Source organism: Crocuta crocuta, unplaced genomic scaffold (assembly GCF_008692635.1).
Source record: "Crocuta crocuta isolate KB4526 unplaced genomic scaffold, BGI_CrCroc_1.0 scaffold79, whole genome shotgun sequence".
NCBI classification, from domain to species: domain Eukaryota; kingdom Metazoa; phylum Chordata; class Mammalia; order Carnivora; family Hyaenidae; genus Crocuta; species Crocuta crocuta.
Window position 1 is genome coordinate 42,582 of NW_027533329.1, and position 18,248 is coordinate 60,829.

The following is an 18,248-nucleotide window of genomic DNA, read 5'->3' on the forward strand; positions in this document are numbered from 1 at the left end:
TGCAGGTCTTCACAAATTCACTCTTTAAGAGTATCTTTTTAGTTACTTTTCCTGTTGCACTCATCAAACCATAATCCATGTTTAAACAACACGTTTACCAAACTACACTTTAGCTTTTGGACCTGTTTTAGCTACTTCCCTTTCTTAGGTATTATCCATATAGGTTGAATGTGAGATGAAGCTGTGAATTTCATTGGTTGTGAAAATGACCAGCATTCATAATTGTCAAGCATCCTCAAAGAGTACACACGACCATGCATGGGAATGGCTGCTAGCTACACAACTGCAAGAGGCTTCCTACTAAACTTATATCAGCCTCTGAAGAAGAAATAGGGACACTGCAGGGAAATTGTCTGGCTTGTTTTTTGAGTTATTTTAATTGATATTCTTCTGAACACTGATGACACAGATAGTCCCTGGTTACAATATAAATATTTGGCTGAAATTGGGTTTGTTCTGAGGAACTGTTTTTATGGTTTCATACACAATAGTTCATGCTAAGTTTCCAGATGTGAAATGGAAAAATTACTGCTTTGTGCATAGCTCTGTACTTTCCTAACAACGTGTGAACATGTAAACTAAATAACTAAGGAGTAACTATAAGCTGTTAAGTTATATAAAGACAATTTTGAGAGCCCATTAATTTATTGACTGGTTATTATATTTATTGAATACTTGGATGACTGTTGAAGGACAGGTAAAGTCTTGGAATAATTTGGTTCATAGGACAAGATGAATACGCTAATTGCATTCGTCTATAAATATATTTTTATATTGATACTTATAATGCAATGCAGTAATGCCAAGTCTCAATGTTTTCTGGTGTCATTCAGTAAAATAGCAGTTCTGAGCTAGGAATGAGGACATACTTTGTCCGGGGTAGTTGACAGTGATATAATGGCTAGTTTATTACTAGAAATATATATTCAAAATTTGTGGTATGGTTTACTTTTTAAACTAAAATAATTCCAGCTAAAGCCATAATAGTGTAATTCTCTCGTATAGTAGTATTCCTGTATACTTTAAGTGGGAGTTAGGAATGTTTGGGGGAGTGTGTGTGTATATACATATATACACACAAATACTTATGTACTTTTATATTTGTATGTTTTGGAGTTTGGGAAAGTATTAATCAGCCGTCAGAAGCGGTGCTGCCTGCCTTCTGCACCCACTCAGGTGGGCACCTGCTTCTACACAGTGATGGTAGCATCCAGTTTAATCAGAAAATAAAATAAGCTGAAAGTGAATGGCATACTGTATCCCACAAAGGCTATATAAACTTTACTAAATGTTTATCTAACATTTAGTTAGATAAACTAAATAGTTGCTGCCAGTCAGAAGAGGGCCTGACAAGGCCTAGTCCTGACTGAGAATGACTTTTCCATGAGTTTAAATAATATTATCTCATATGTATGTTTGTAATACTCAGTATAGTGTTACAAATAATATACTAATGTAAATATAATGTAAGTATATTGGTAATCTCAAATCCCTAATTCCAGAAACAGGTGTAGGCCTCATCCAGGAAAATGTCTGTTCTCTCTTTTTATCCTGCTCGCATTCTCCCAATCCCATAGCCCTTGTGCTGCTCAAAGTCCAACTGGTTAATTCTCAACACCGGCACTGATGTACTAACTGCAAAGTGCCTAATCTAATCTAGGATTATTCAAAGCAGTGATGTTAAAATAAGAAAGAATATTTACCAAGAATTCCATTAGCTCTGCTTTATGTCCTTGACTTCTTAATCTTCTGCATAATCAGTTACTCTTTTTTTTTTTTTCTCAGTATACTGGGTTTTTGCTGTTTTAACTGACTAGTATGTGGGCACACTGAATGGTCATGTCCAAACTCTAAATACTTAACCTAGAATTACAATTTTGCAAAAATTAAATGTCCACTTTCCAGTCACTTTATTTATGATAGGACTTGGTCTAGTATCCTAGGGATTAAGTTGTATAACTAGCATGGTAGTAATAACTCTTTTAAAAATAAATCATATCATCATAATTAAAAGAAAAAGCAAATTACTGGCCATCGTAGCCATCACAGAAAGCTTTATAGAAAAGTGAAACTTCAGTCAAGTTGTGAAGCATAAAATGCATGTGAGCAAGCAAAAAAATAAGCAACATTATAGACCAGAAGAAATAATTGAAGGAAGATGTGAGGAAATTGGCTTGATAAGGTATAGGAATTTATCTAGGAAGATTTGAGCTACATTATGAAAGACTTTGGAAATTAACCTGATTATTAAATAAAATTAGTGGAAAGTAGGAGCTATTAACATATTTTTGAGCAGAGGCTCCTGGGAGGTTCAGTTGATTGAGCATCCGACTCATGATTTCAGCTGAGGTCGTGATCCCAGGTCTTGAAATCAAGCCCAGTGTTGGGCTCTGTGCTGAGCGTGGAGCCTGGTTAAGGTTCTCTCTATCTCTCTGCCCCTTTTCTTCTCTCTCTCTTTCTCTAAAATTAAATAAGTAAAATAAAATACTTGTGAGCAAAGGCATACAAAACCAGTTTCATTTAAGGAATATTAATCAGGTAAAATGAAGCTCATTGGGTCAGGACATCTGATATCTGCTGTATCATTGTAAATGTGAGGTGAGAGGGGCTTTTATTTGAGATAGGAGAAAGTGTTAGGAATGGGACATTTTATAGACAAATTGTGAAATTTAGTTTCTATCATGACATGAAATTCTGAAAAGCATTTTTGAAGTTTGGTAATTAGGAACCAGATAATGGCAGTGAAACTGGAAGGAAGAATTCTTTTGAAAAGATAAAAGGAAGAAAAATCAAAGAATGTCAGAGCTTTATATGTCATATCTGAAGCCAGTTATTTCCATATGATTTGTGATTTTTTTAAGCAACCCTCCAAAATTGATTGGTATTATGTTTACTTTCACCAATGAGGAAGAAGAGACATTACAAAAGATACTCAAAGTCACAGTTAAATAAGTAGAACCAGCAAGATTCAAACTCAGGCTTGTTGTCTCTGGGCCAGCTTTCACTGAGAATTGGAGACGTTTTTTACCCACAGTCCCCTGTGACTCATCTGCCTGCTGATGGGGTTATGTGTTCAGTGTGTGCCTCTTGCAACTAGGACTTGAGACCAAACACTCTGTGTTGTTCACAGTTATATCTTCGTTACTTAGAACTGTGCAAAGCAAACAGAAGGCCTTCCGTAAATCCTTTTTACCCAACAAAAACAAAGGAACAAGCATATAAACAAGTCACAGAGATGGTTGTAGAAACCAAGCCTCTCAACTCACATTTCCCTTATTTGTCACAGCTGACCACAGTCCTTTTTACTTGGTTTTCAGAACCATCACACATGTTCAAACATCAGCCAGTATACAAAATGAGTAATGGTGCTTGATATGAGGAGTTTGAACAACTAGTGGCTACTCCATGATGCTTGCTGATAGAAAATGCTGACAAAATCTAAAAGCACCAAGAAAAACCTGCTGAGAAATAACTTTTTCTTCTCCACTTTCTTAACTGCCACCCTTCCAAAACAATAATAGTTGAAAGAAATAAATTGGACTGAACATACTTTTCCCTCCAAGGCACCGTAATTTCTTCCCAAGAGCCAGTAATGTATGTGTATGGTTGGCTTATGCATTTGGTTGACTCTTGATTTTAAATACTCTCGTGAGGATTTTACTTTCCTCCTCATTATTTGGCACTTGACTAAATAAATAGTGATCAAAGCAGAAAGATAGGTTTTTGCACGATGGTTTGGGACTCCCCCTAGAAAGAATGTTCTGGCCTTCGATGTGTTTATTTTGCATCTAGGAAATGTTGGGACTCATTGCCTTTAATAACCTGGTCCACTGAGCATCTAGAGACCATTGTCCTTTGAGATCTGATGCGTGTTTTTAACGCTACGTACTATTTTTTGCCAATGGACTACACACGAGGATTTTATAACCCCATTTACTGTGACATTGATAAATGAGCCAGTTTCTTCTCCATCCTGAAAAACTTAGGTGCAAGAAAGTTTCACAGATCCTTTGTATCTTTGCATATAACATTTGTACAGACTCTTTACCGACGATAGTTTTCATTTTGTGTCTTTTATTATCTTCTCAAGTTCTTTGTACATCATTTTCTAATGATTAAAGGCTGACAATGTGTTTCTGAGACTGTGTATATAATAAACATATTCTTTGACATTAATAACTCTGCAATCTATTGCATACTGTATGTTCATGTATATATGTATATTTAAAAAATAGTTAACATTTATTACAAATTTATACCTAAGTACTATAATAACAACTTTATGTATATCGTCTCAGATAATTCACTAATCTTCTGAAACTGATTTGACTGTTATTTTCTTTTTAAAACAGTACACTTTATTTTTAGAGCAGTTTTAGGTTTATAAAAAAAAATTGAGGAGTACCTGGATGGCTCAGTCAGTTAAGCATCTGGCTCTTCATATCAGCTCAAGTACTGATCTCGTAGTCTGCAGGATTGAGCCCTGCATCAGGCTCTGTGCTGACAGTGTGGAGCCTGCTTGGGATTCTTTGTCTCCCTCTCTCTCTGCCACTCCCTTCTCTCTCTCTCAAAATAAATAAATAAACATGAAAAAAAATTTGAGCTAAATGTAGAGTACCCATATACTCCTTTACCCTCTTACCACCCTACAATTATCAAGTTGCATTAGTGTTGTATATTTGTTACTACTGATGAGCAAATACTGACACATTATCAATAGTTAAAGTCATAGTTTACATTCAGGTTCACTTTTTGTATTATGTGGGTTTTGACAAATATATAATGATATGTATCCACTATTACTGTATCCTGCAGAATACTTCCATGGCCCTAAAAATTCACTGTGCTCCTCCTATCATAGTATAATAGAGAACATTACAGCTAAGAGCTGAAATAACTTACTAAGGGTCACATGGCTACACACATGGGGGAGCTGTCTGCCTAGAATCTATGATCTGAACTTATACATTCTACTGCCTGATTCACTAAAGTTATTTAATTATTTTAAGGAATCTTAACTTGGTAAGATTCTTGCCAAGTCTTACTTACTTCATAGAAGTATACTGTGTGTGGGGGGGTGCATTTTGCTTGTACTTTCCTTTTCTTCCTTTGAAGTTAAAATGTCATGAGAAATACTACAGGGAATAAAATTTTTAATTATTGGATATTTGTGGAGACTTGTGAGTTAAAGACAATTTATTGACTGGAGTAGCAATGAAGATGTCAGATACTTTTGTCTATAGTAGAAGCTGTATGTAGGCTGCATCCTACTGGCTAGGGCAATAGGTAAATAAAGGATGTAGCAATAGTGAATTTTTTAAGTGAGTGAAATGAATGAAAAATTTTTAAATGAGTGAAAGAACAAAGTTGAATGGAATGGAGACTATTAGGTTAATTATATACCTCTACCTTTGGAAGATAAATCTAACAGTGGTTTAAAAAAACATATCTGAAGAAAGGAAAAAAAAAACATTATCTGAAGTTCATGTGGTAGACAGTGTATAAGTTAGAAGGAACAAGGACATACGATCATTTCTCTTTAGAGCGAGACTTCTGGACACTACCAGCAACCAGTGCCTCATTGCCATTGTCAGTCAGCATAGATCTTCATTCCAACCTTGCAGGACAAAACAGACTTGCTCCAGGCAAGTTCTTCTTGGGACTCTTCTCCTGCCTTATGCCACCCCTTTCTATTACTCTGTAGGCAATTTTGGTTCACAGGCTATAAAGTGGTAACGAATGTTTAGTTATAGATTCTTCCAGGATGGATATTGTTTCATGAAAAGTTAGTTTATTGCTTATAGGGCTTTCCCCCTACTCTTTGCTTATTTTCTTCTGGGGATGATTGTGATGTTTACTAAAATTAAAACTATAGCTAGGAAGAGGAGTCAACTTTAGACTAAATCCTGGTGTAGGAGTATTTTAGTGCTGAATGACATCAGCAAAGATAAGCAGTGGTTGCTTGAGAGTTATAAACCGTGACGTAGTTTCTTTATATGTAAAGTGAGCCATTAGGATAAAATCATCTCAAAAGCTAAAATGCCCAAAATTCTTTACAAGGAAGAAGAAATGAAGAGGAAAAAAATCAAAAGGAGAAAATAAAATAGAAAATGAAAATGATGTTTCCCATCATTCCTTAAAACTATCTCATCCCTTTGGTGGTCACGAAACCATTTTTTCACTTTTTCTCTTGCCTTCCTGGCCTCTTCTCTGATCTCTTTGATCAACTCTCACTGTCTGTTCTAATCTTGGTGTTTCCCAGGATTCTGACTTCATTCTTCTCTTTTAGCATATTCTCCTTGGTCATCCTTGTTTAGATAAAAACAAAACACTTTTGTGTGTGTGTGTGATGATTACCAAGTAGACATCAGTCTACTTACTTCATTTGGGCCCAGGAGGTAAAGAATCCTTCATGATCTACTGCTGAATCATCCATTTTCTCTGTTTTTCAAGGGTCGTAAGAGTGAGGCTGAAAAGTTCTTCTTGAAGGCTATTGAGCTGGATCCCACCAAAGGAAACTGTTACATGCATTATGGTGAGTGGTTGATAGTTTTTTCCATGTCCCCTCCACCCTCATTTACTGTTAATGTTGATATGAGATTTAGGATTTGCTGGCAAAGAGCATTTTGAGAGGGCATGGACTTCATTGTTACAGATTCAGCCTCATGGTGTAGTCTGAGTTTTTCATTCAAAGCAGGCATGTTATAGAAGGCTATACATTATATTTTCCATTAGTAATTTTCATAGGACTTCAATGGGGAGAGGCATTTACACAGTTGTTTCTTTCAAGTCCATTGTGAAGAGTAAAAAAGGTTTCATCAGGAAAGCATCTTGCTTCTTGCCTGATGCATGGTATGTAACCAGAATATTCGCTCTTATATTTATGAATGATAATATATTGCTCCTTGACTGTATCATTTTTAAATTTTAGAGGTTTACATTTTGACCACAAAATCTTGCTTTCTGGAAAAAACAAGTGTACCCCAGCCTCTAGATACCTGAGATTGGGGTCAAGGATAAACTATAAATGATATAAAAGATGTCTTTCTCATTCAGTTTAGGCTTTGCCTTAATCAGTACAGAATGAACTTATATAACAACTCTGTCACACTCCACTCTATCATTAGGAGTGAGTCATGTGTTAAGTGAGGTGAAGTATATAGCTGGTTTGGTGTTGGGTAAGATGTACTTATTTCTACCAGATTTGTAGTTGGAATGGCTTTCAAGGAACAGAAAAGCATTCACTTTTGCTGATCCTATGGGGGGAACATGATTTTTTAACCACTTTTGGCTTTGATGTGTTATTATCAAGTAGTAAGCTGAAAGATGGATGGCGGTTAAATCTTGAGGAAATGAAACTAATATCCTTCTTCTTAAAGTTAATTCTTTATTCCATTTTGCAACTAGTAAAAATAAATCAGTGACAGACTATGAGTGTAGAAAAATGGGAATAATAAAATGGAGGATATACTTAACCAACCACAAATCCATTTGCTTATTTCCATTTTGCATATATGTTTATAAATCTAGGGTCATGGTGCTTTGTCTTTCCAGCATAACACAGCATGTCATTTCACATGGGTTATTGCATAACCACTCCTGATTTTGTTTCACGATGCAGTGTTATTGCCATGTTAAGTTGGCAGTCAACTAATTTTAAGTTTGCTGCAGAATATATTTTATTTTCACAGGATTTCCTCATATGAAGTATTTTAAATTAGATTTTCTCATGCATACTATTTTGGGTGCCCCCACTGTGCATTAAAGTAGGTCCATGATTATTTTCCCAAGTGCTAAAGAATCTCTTCTTCTTATTGCATCTTTTGAAGTAGAATTTTTTCCCTATCTTGCTTTCTGCATTTTCTTTACCTCAAACTAATTCTACTTAATAACCTTCTAATCTTGTTTCCATAATTTTATTACATGCTTTAGATATTTCACAATCAATTCCTTTTAATTTAATTATGGCTTCATTTGTATTGCAAGGGAAGAAATTCACTATCGTGTTCATTTTAAGAGTTTGCCCCCTTATTATTCTGACTTATCCGTCTTTATCTATTTCTATTTTTAAGTTATTATTGTTTTTATATTACATCATCCTCCTGGTTTGTCTTTTTCAATGTTGGTGGTGGAGAGTAGTTCTTCCATGAGAAGAGTTTGGATTTAGTTTTAACAGAAAGTGCAACAAATTATTGTCTAGGTTACTTGAAAAAACAGTGATGATAACACACATTCTGTAAATATATGTATTGTAACTGATTCTTCTTAGCACTCCTGGATTATTTAAAAATTTTTAGCACGCGTACATTATTAGAAGTACATGTATTTTCTATGGGAGGAATGACTGCATAATTCAATATAATTTTATGAAATAGTTTCAGTACGTTTCCCCATTCTGGAGAGGGAAATAAAAAGGACTCAGCCTGAAGAATCAAAAAGTGGTAGTTAAGGAAAAATAATCTACAAATGGACAGGAAGCCCATATGGAGTGCTTGATATTCCTGTCTCATTGTGCTCATGTTATAAAAAATGTACATTTAAACAAGGGGGAGAAGAAGGGGGGAAATGGTGGGGGAAAGGGAGAGAGGCAAACCATGAGAGACTCTTGAATGCTGACAAAAACTGAGGACTGATGGATGGGGGGGAGGGGGGATGGGCATGGAGGAGGGCACTTGTGGGGATGAGCACTGGGTGTTATGTGGAAACTAATTTGACAATAAACTATTTGTAAAAAATAAATAAATAAATAAATAAAATAAAAAACATACTAAATTCAAAAAAAAGAAAAATAAAAAAAAGTAAAAAATGTACATTTAATTTGAGGGAAATCTACTTCAGATGACTGAATTTTAGAAGCGGAAAGTTGTTCTAAATGGTTTAATATAATCCCTCTGTTGTACAAATAAGTCGACTGAAGTCTAGAGAAATGACATTGACTTGCCTAAATTTGTAGAAGTAAAATAACTTTTGGGTCCCTTGATAACCACCAGTGCCTTTTCTTCTTTACTGTATGCTCCATTTCTTTCACAACATTGGTAGATAAACACACACATGTGCAGATGGATAAGTAGGTAGATACTTCCGATTAGTAGGTCATTCTATGCAATTTTAGAATGTCAAATTCATATAAATCATAACATAGCATAAAATGTTTAGGGAAGAATTTTTATTAATTTTAATGTGTATAAGGTATGTCTAATGATGGAAGTTACTGTTTCTTTTTCAGAAAGTGAGTAGGGCCATGTAGGAAATAAATAGGGTGATGTCATTTTTAGAAGGTGATGTGGTAGGAAGTGGGGTGCTTCTTGAAAGCACGTAGTCAAGTAGAACATTTGTGAAGAGGTGATATCTTAAATCGATAAGTATAAACCAGCTCTTCGAAGAGCCAGGTAAGAGCATTTCAGACAAGTAACAAAGTTCAAAGTCATAGAGCAAGCTTGGGTTCACAGTAGAGAAGGAAGGCTAATGTCACTGGATTATATTAAATCAGACAGGAAAGTGGGAGGACAAAGCTTAGCTTTGTCGACCAAGCTAAGGAGTTTGCATTTTCTTCCCAGGGAAAAAGAAGGGACCCCAAGGAGAAAACAGGATTAGGAGAAGGTCTAGGGGAACTCTATTGCTGTCTTTTAGGCAAAGAAGATGGTTTGGACTTTGGAGTGGTTGTGGGAATGTACATTTTTATATTGAAATTATACACTTCCTTTCTTTAGAAAATTCTAAGGTAGAAAATTCCCTAAAATTGAGAGGGGAGAAGCCCTGTTTTCCATTTTTGCACCATCAATATCTAGCATATTGCCCTACTCACAGTAATGTGCATTAAATGTCAATTGAACTCAGTTAGAGATAGTCTCCATTTTAATTGGATGTGGATTCCAAAATGGACTGAAAGTTTGTTCGTTAGCATTTTTATTACTTCTTGTACCGAGAACGTACATACTGTGATTTCTCCATTAACCTTCTGATTATGGATATTCTTAGGACATTTATACCCACAGGTTGAATGAATAATACTTTCTCAGCTTAAAACATAAATGTTTAAATGAAATATACATGTTGTTTTGTGTCTTTGTATAAAATGCTTTTGCAAATCCCCATGAAAATGCCAGCATGGGTGCATTTTGTTCTGTTGGAAATTCACTCTCCTGGGTGACTACATGCTTTTGATTTGCTTGTTAATGATACAAGCGACTTTGAAAATACTATGCAGTTGGGACTAGACAGAGTGAAGTATAAGAATTTATATTGGCTGCAATGACCATTAGAAGACAGTGTTTAAAAGTATTTTCAGTTATTTGCATTTTTCATCCACTAGTTTTGTGTTTTGGGGAAAAGATAACATAGCAGATTGTCTTTTTGCTTCATGTTAGCGTGCAACAAAGAAAGCTAGACAGGTTTATAAAACTGGTTCAAAAAGTTTGTCAAATGTAGGCCCTCTCAAGGGTGCCTTGGTGACTCAATCAGTTAAGAGTATAGCTGTTGATTTTGGTCACAAACCGCGAGATCAAGCCCTGCAATGGGCTCTGTGCTGACAGTGTGGAGCCTACTTGGGATTCGCTCTCCCTCTCTGTCAGCTCCTCCCCCCACTCATGGGTGTGTATGTGCATGCATACGCATGTGCACCCGCACTTTCTCTCTCTCTCTCTCAAAATAAATATTTTTAAAAAATGTTAATGGTCTCTGGTCCCTGTAGTCTCTGGGATTAGGAATCCTTATCTGTGAAGTGTGAAAGAGTTGATGTGGGCTTTCAAAATGTTTTTCAGTGCTAGGATTTTGTGTTGTTGCTAATTTATACTCAATTTCTCACTGATCTTTCATCAAAAATTTTAAGGAATGTGTAGAAAATAGGTTTCAAGCTATGGTATCAGTAATAGTATAGTGTTACATTCATATTGTCATTAGGCTTACAGTGTAAGCCGTGTCCATATGAAACAAATCATGTGAAGTCTTTATGGAATTTAGTTTATAAATGTCAAAGATGAGGATCTGGTGCCTTGGTGTCTCATGTGGGCCTGTAATTCAAGGGATTCTTCATGGATTTCCCTGACTCCAAAGGAAAGTTTCTGCCAAATGAGTAAAAGTTAAGACAAGAAGTTTCTCTCTCTTTTTTTTAAAGAATTACTACAAAAACCATTTTGTCAAAAAGAATATAGTGTAATTTTTTCTTTATGTGCTTAGTAGTAAATTTTTTGTAGATTGAAATAAATTCATTTGTTATGAGACATCTATTATGTATAAGTCTGGGTAGATGGAAATTTGTTAAATATTAAGGACAAAAACATAAAAAGTGGAAAGGAAGCAAATGGTGATAAATGCTATTGAGAAGTACTCTTTTACATTGACCTTGGATGGTTTCCTCTTTTCCCAGCAACCTCTTGACTATATATATGGCTTTTCCCTCATTTTCTTCATTTCAGTTACCCTCTCTGGGTGAAGTTGTTTATTCCAAGGGTTCCACTATTTATGATGAGTCCTGAACCTCTTAATCCAACTTAGTATTTATTAAGCTGGATGTAGGGAGACAACAGGGAGCTTGAAAACTGATGAGAGAGGTACACGTTGTAAAAATAATCATTCAATTATAATTACAATTGGTTTTATAAAAGACATATAGTGATGGAGTAGCCTTGATTTGGGAGGCTGGGGTGCAGGAGAACTATAACTGATGAGATTACACATAAGCTATATTTGAATCAATAATAGGAGTTCACCACTCACAAAAATAGTAGAAGCAAGTGGATACTTTGGAGAATAATAAAGCAGAGATGATATTTGAGGCAGAAGGCACAGCATATGTCTGGAGAGTAGTTCAAGGGCAGAATTAGGACCATAGCTAGAAACTCTGAGAAGATACATTCAGGTTCCATAGAAGGAGGAACATCCAACTTAGGAGAGCTGCCAGGTTAGGAAATGAGTGCCTTATTGAAGACTTTTCAACTGTGGATTTTTAAGCATGTTACAGAGAATTCAAGCAATGGGAATGGAAAAGGACTGGTGTAGACAACTGTGAAATCATTTCTAATGTAGAGGAACAGTCATTTTGTCATTCTTCCTCTTGAAACCACAGAGAAGTGTAGAATTTTTGAAAATGTAATAATATAGGTTTATTTGGCTCTACTATCAATTTTAGAATCCTGAAAAAGTCTTATACATTTATCCTGATTTTTTTTTTTTTATCATTGTCTTAACTCTCATGAGGTAGGAATAGATCTCAATGCCATTTGACTGAAATAAAGGAAAGTTAGAATTTCCAAGTGACTCTTTGACTGAAATAAAGGAAAGTTAGAATTTCCAAGTGACTCTCTGGATCTGAAATTTTCAACATTTGAAAAAGTCCAGAAGAACTTGAAAAAGTCCAGAACTTTCTACAATTAAAATTGTAGTCTGCTTGTCTTTAGGATGATTTATATGTGCTTAAATTACATTTTAAAAAGTAGGTCCTTTTCCCTTGCTCAGACTGTCTCTCTCAAAAATAAATGAACATTAAAAAAAATTAAAAAGTAGGTCCTAGCAGAAATGTTAAAAAATATATTTGATATTTCATCAGTAAACACTAAAAGAGGAAGTTGAAAATATGTGTTGAGTTTAATTGATGAGAGGTGTGGGTACTTTTTATTATCATAATTAAAGCTAGTCAGAAGATGGCAGTCAGCTGAGGTTTATTGTGTTGTAACATTTTATTTTTAGTCACTTCAGAAACTCTAAGAGTAATTTTAAAAATTAAATAATGAACCAAATAATGGTGTTTCCTTGATTTAAACTGAAAATACATTTTTGGTGAGTCTTTGCAAGTTTACATTGAAATAACAATTATGTTTAATGCATATGACCAAAATATTTTATTAAAATATCAGTATTTGTGACCCTTTATTGCTCCAAGGATGGCACAGACAGGTCACAGGTGTATACTTAGAATAGGATGTTTCTAAATGTCATTCCAAGCTACTTTGTTCTCACCTATGATTTTTCATTTTTAAATTTGTTGGTACTACAACGTGTCTAATAGGTTAATATTATTTAATCTTCATATCTGGTGTGTATTTTGTGTGAGATATTTTTGAAAGCCTTTTGAAACTAAAATTTATTGTGAGAAAAATGGGAAAGACAGGGAAGGGATTCTCTAATAAGCAAAGAATAAAGGAAAAGTTAAAGGATTAATGTATTTCCAAAAGAAATACAGTTGAAGGACAAGCAGTTAAGTGATAGGAAATAATTTCCATAATAGACAAGATAAAACATCAGTCTACTTAAAACATGAGAAACTATAAAACTTCAAGGAAAACAGAATATAAAGACCACCGGATATGAACAAATAATTCCCCAAAGAGGAATATAACAGATTTTAAAAGATGGTAAACATAGTATTTCCTTAGAAAGAAGGAAATTCAAATTCAAATAGCAATAAATTCCCTTAAGTTACTCTATCATTTATTCTCAGTACTTCTCTTGATAATATGTGTTAAGAAAATATTTTTTCTGTGTTTAAGATTATCGACAGAAGGTAGTAATTGGAGCATACCATTGCTATTTACTAGAGGCAAAAATGGGAAAGCATCTAAATGTCTGGAAAAGGGAAATGATTAAATAAGTTAGTGTTATTCACATTTGATGAAATATTAAAATTCCTAAGTTAAACTTATAATGAATATATAATAACACAGACAACTACCTATGAAGAGTGATTAAATTTTACAAAATAACCACATCACTGGAAAAGCAAAGCAAACCAAAGAGGCAATGTTAATAATAGATATTTTACTTTTTAGACTCTTGCAGCCATTTTTTTGCATGCTTAATATTTGCATGCAAATATATATATTTGCATGAAGGGATACCCTTCNAAGAACAAGTGTTTTAAACTATATTTCAGGTAGTTTGTAGAAACGATGGCAGGAAAACTATTACAGTAAACAAATAATTACCCAAAACTTATTTGACAGGACTCAACATGAAAAATTTCGGATGTAAAAATTAAAGACATAAGAATTAAAAGAGAAGAGCATCTTGCCTGAGTTCTCTATTAAATACTATATTTCTGTGATGAATTCATTCATCAAATTTAATAATAACACAAGCATTTACTTAGGACTTTTGTGTCCTGAGAAATTCTCATGGAATTCTCATTTAATCCCCACAAAAGCCAGGTGGGGAGGTTGCTTGACTGTCTTCATTTTACAGAAGAGGAATATAAAGTCATGAAGCTGTAAGATTAATTACCCAAGGCTTCATTGCCAGTTAATAGGAGAGGCAGCATTTGAACCAAGGCACCCTGACCTCACCATCTATGTCAACAGAGGAGATGAACAGAGATATTTTCCATTCATAGATGCTCTCTGTTGGTAGGTTTATTGATACATGAAATATGTATCAAATACACTGAAAGTTGGGACACCCCCTTTTTTATTCCCATCCACTTGAGTGCCCGGTTTTCAAAATATGCCCATCCCAAAAATATGGATTTGGGGAGGGCATAAGCATTTGGATCATAGCACCCACGACATTTCCTTGTAGTTCTAAAAAGAAAAAGAATACTATTGTTCTAAAACATACAAGGATTATAAGACATTTCATAGCATTAAAATGATTAAATCAATTCAAGTAATATGGTATGACCTGACTCCAGGGTTTTGAAAGTTTCCATGAAGAAAAGTATCTGGTGTCATGCTGGGCACATCTGTGCTCATTAATGATAGTGCAATTATTGAAGCCCAGTGTTTAACAATTATGTCTCTGTACCAGTGCTGGGTGTTTTATGTTTTTATGTCCTTTGCTGTGTCTATAATCTAACTCTGTGTGGAAATAATATTCTCCTTATTTTCCCTATGTGGGATTTAAGGCATCAGGAGTATACGTAACAGTATTAAAGGCCCTATGCCTAGCAAGTTGGCAGAGCAAGGATTTGAACCTCCTTTGACCCTAAAGCCTATGCTATGTTTATGGTTTTCCGTGCACTTTCAACTGTACCCAATTACTAAATGTGAGCCTGGTGAGTCCCCAATAGTGACAAAGACCCAGAATGAGGAGATTTTGGAGCGCTGCTGGGGAAGAAGCGCACGTATGCAGCTCTCATAATCATGTACTTCAAGGCTGTAGGAAGGAAGGACAGCTTGAGGTCATCAAGGCAGGGAGAGAGCTTGGGAGGTACAGAGGGAGAGAAGGAGCTCACGCAAAGAAGAATGAAAAGGAAAGATAGGAGACAGGGCACCAGACGTCACCCCACACGGTGGTACTGACATTATCTCATTTACTCTTTCTGATAACACAGCAAGGGTTTCCCTGCTTGCAGAGTGAGGAAACTGTGACTCAAAATCAAAGAATCATGAAAGTAACCCGAGTGGCCTTGCTCCAGAGGTTCCTGCACTGGCTGTAACGCCTCCCACAATGAAAATGGTCATTCAGTATTTTTGCAGTAAAAGGATGACTGCTGAAGGATGGACTGGACTTTAGTTAGTTTTAGTCTTTCCTTTTCTCATCTCTGCTTCCATGTTTTGCATGGGAATATAATCCACTTTGTTTTATTTTATTTTTTTTTTAAATGTTTTATTTATTTCTAGGAGAGAGACAGCATGAGCAGGGGAGGGTCAGAGAGAGAGGGAGTCACAGACTGAAACAGGCTCCAGGCTCTGAGCTGGCAGTCAGCACAGAGCCCGACGCGGGGCTCGAACCCACGAACCGGGAGATCATGGCCTAAGCGAAAGTCAGACGCTCAACCGACTAAGCCACCCAGGCGCCCCAAATCCACTTTGTTTTAATGATAACTAGGTGATGCTTTGCTAAGAAAAAGGTACAGTTAAGTACTGCCTTTGTTCATTGGGGCTGCTGTAACAGCACAGCATAACGTGGATGGTTTACGAACAAGGAAATTTATTTCTCACAGTTCTGGAGGCTGCAAGTCCAAGATCATGGTGTAGGCAGATTCAGTGTCTAGGGAGGCCTAGTTCCTCATTGACAGTCTTCTCACTGTGCTCTCACATGACGGAAGGGACAACGTAGCTCTCTGGGGTCTCTTTTATAAGGAGACTAGTCCCATTCATGGGGGCTCCAGATGCCCTCAACATATCAACTTGTGAACTTGTGGGTGGAGAGAGTGGCGGTACAAACATTCAGACCATAGCAACAGTTTACATCTGCATATTCTTTTGAATCTGTCTTTGTATAGGACTCAAGAAGCCACAAAAGCAAGATGATAAGAACTGCGTTAGGCTTTAGATTAGGGAGTTGGGGTGCAGTAGATTTTGGAATGTGGCTCTCCCAGCCCCTCTGTTTATTGCTCCTTGAACATGGTTTACCTTTTGCTGGCCTCTCTATTCCCCAATTTCTTAATCTAGAGACAATTGCTCCTGCCTCAGCTTGTGAAGATTAATTTACAATTTTATAAAGTAACTAGCATGTCATATATGCTCAATAAATTGTAACAGTGGCCATTTATTATTTTTAAAATATAGTAGAGCCCATAATAATATCTTGGAGAATGAATGAATCCTATAGGAAAAATTTTGGATAAAGTATATAAAAGAGACAAATCAGGGGGAAAAGAGACAATAAAAATCTAGATATGAAGAAAAAAGGAATCTGTATTCATCAACATGCAGACAGAAAGGGAGAACAGAAAAGAAATAGCTTGTCAGAAGAATGAGTGTTATAGGTAACAAGTAATTGGGAACAGAGAGAGAGAACCATAGGGGAAAAAAGAGAGATACTGTCTTTCCAGCCTTAGCTATTTGGATTTAATGATGAAATGCACTTTGAGATTCTTGTTTATGTTCTGCCTTCCACTTAATTGGAGACAATTGTTCCCAAAGTTTGCTACTCTGCCATTAACTCTTCAGTGCCTCAGTGACACATCTGTGAATGGATACCGTAGAGGAGTCCATTGAGATGGTGTTGGAGGGCAATGAGAAGACTCAGAGCTCTTCCTAGGAAGAGGGTATAAACATTTGGCTCTTGGAGCCACCCCTCTCCATTCTCATTACCACCGTAAGTTAATCTCAGAGGCACACTTCCTTCCTTACTGACTTACCCTATGTTTGAGACCTTATGTCTACCTCATTCTTTTCTTACAACTCCCTTGTCTAGGAAATGACACTACCTACCTCTGTGCCTTTGATTAGGTCACACTCCTCATCTAGTTATATCTTTCCTTTCATCTTTAGGTCATAAAACTCTTCAGATTGTTTGAAGCCCAGTGTCAAGTTGTTTTCCTTTATACAGTGCACTTTATTTCTGTTAAATACATACGTTATAGTGTTGCGAGGCTTCTCCCTCCCTGCCCCTCACCCCACTCCTTCCTTCTCTTATATCTTTTTACTTCCTCCCCAATCTCCCTTCTTCTCTTCCTTGGCTCCTTTTACCTCCCACTCTTCATTCGACAGTCTTCCTAACTCCCTCAGTGTTTTCCTGGCATCTCATAATACTCTGGAAAGAGTCAGGGGAGAAATAAACACAATAATGCATCTCTAGCCTTCCTGACCTCCTTTCCACTTGAGCACAGAGCCCTGGCCTGCTGTTCCTCTAATCTCCTTCCTTGCCACCTGTCCAATTCAGGACAAATTTTTGGTCTCATGTTCACATAGGGACAGATAGGGGACCTCTCAACCTCAAAGTGAGCAGTCCAGATTGATCTCCTGGGTATCCCTTTCCTCACTCACCTGGTCCACCTGTTTTCTTGGCCAGTAACCACTGAACATTTATCATGTTGGGTTTGTCTCAATAAACCAGAGCTGTTATTAAATCAGGCTGCCAAGAGCACAAAAACACAAAGCAACAAAACTAATAGAAGGGAAGGGGAGAGGGATTCGTTTTAAAGATTAAGAGCAGGGGCACCTGACTGGCTCAGTTGGTAGAGCATGTGACTCTCTTGATTTTGGGGTCATGAGTTCAAGCCTCACACTGGGCACAGAGATTAAAAAAAAAAAAAAGTAAGAACATGTCTGAAATGCAAGGGTTGCTCAGAAAGAGAGACACTCAGCAACTCTTTCTTCAGAGAAGCAAAAGGGAAAATTTCCCTCCATATTTTTAATCCTCCCAGGATTAGCATACCTTAAAACCTCTCTTTATAGCAGCATCTCCTTTGTACAGCCAGTCTAAATCCTGACCATTGCATTACCCCCTATCCTGTCTTATCAGGAGTTTATTACTCACCTTCCTGAATAGAAACACCTTACCTAGAAATAGGTAATTCATTCCTGTTATTGAATGTGCATAAAAGGCTTGTTTCAGTTCCACTTTACCTGCCTGGCTTGTTGCCATGA

The 18,248-nt window shown here is 36.2% G+C and overlaps 1 protein-coding gene across 1 annotated transcript in view; it reads left to right on the forward strand.

The window, feature by feature from the left end:
- Positions 1-18,248, forward strand: part of LOC144218296 (protein O-mannosyl-transferase TMTC2-like) — a 135,227-nt gene that overhangs the window by 33,965 nt on the left and 83,014 nt on the right. The window contains exon 2 of the mRNA XM_077748143.1: positions 6,454-6,535. Within this exon, the coding sequence (XP_077604269.1) occupies positions 6,454-6,535 (82 nt within the window). The remainder of the gene's footprint in view (positions 1-6,453; positions 6,536-18,248) is intronic.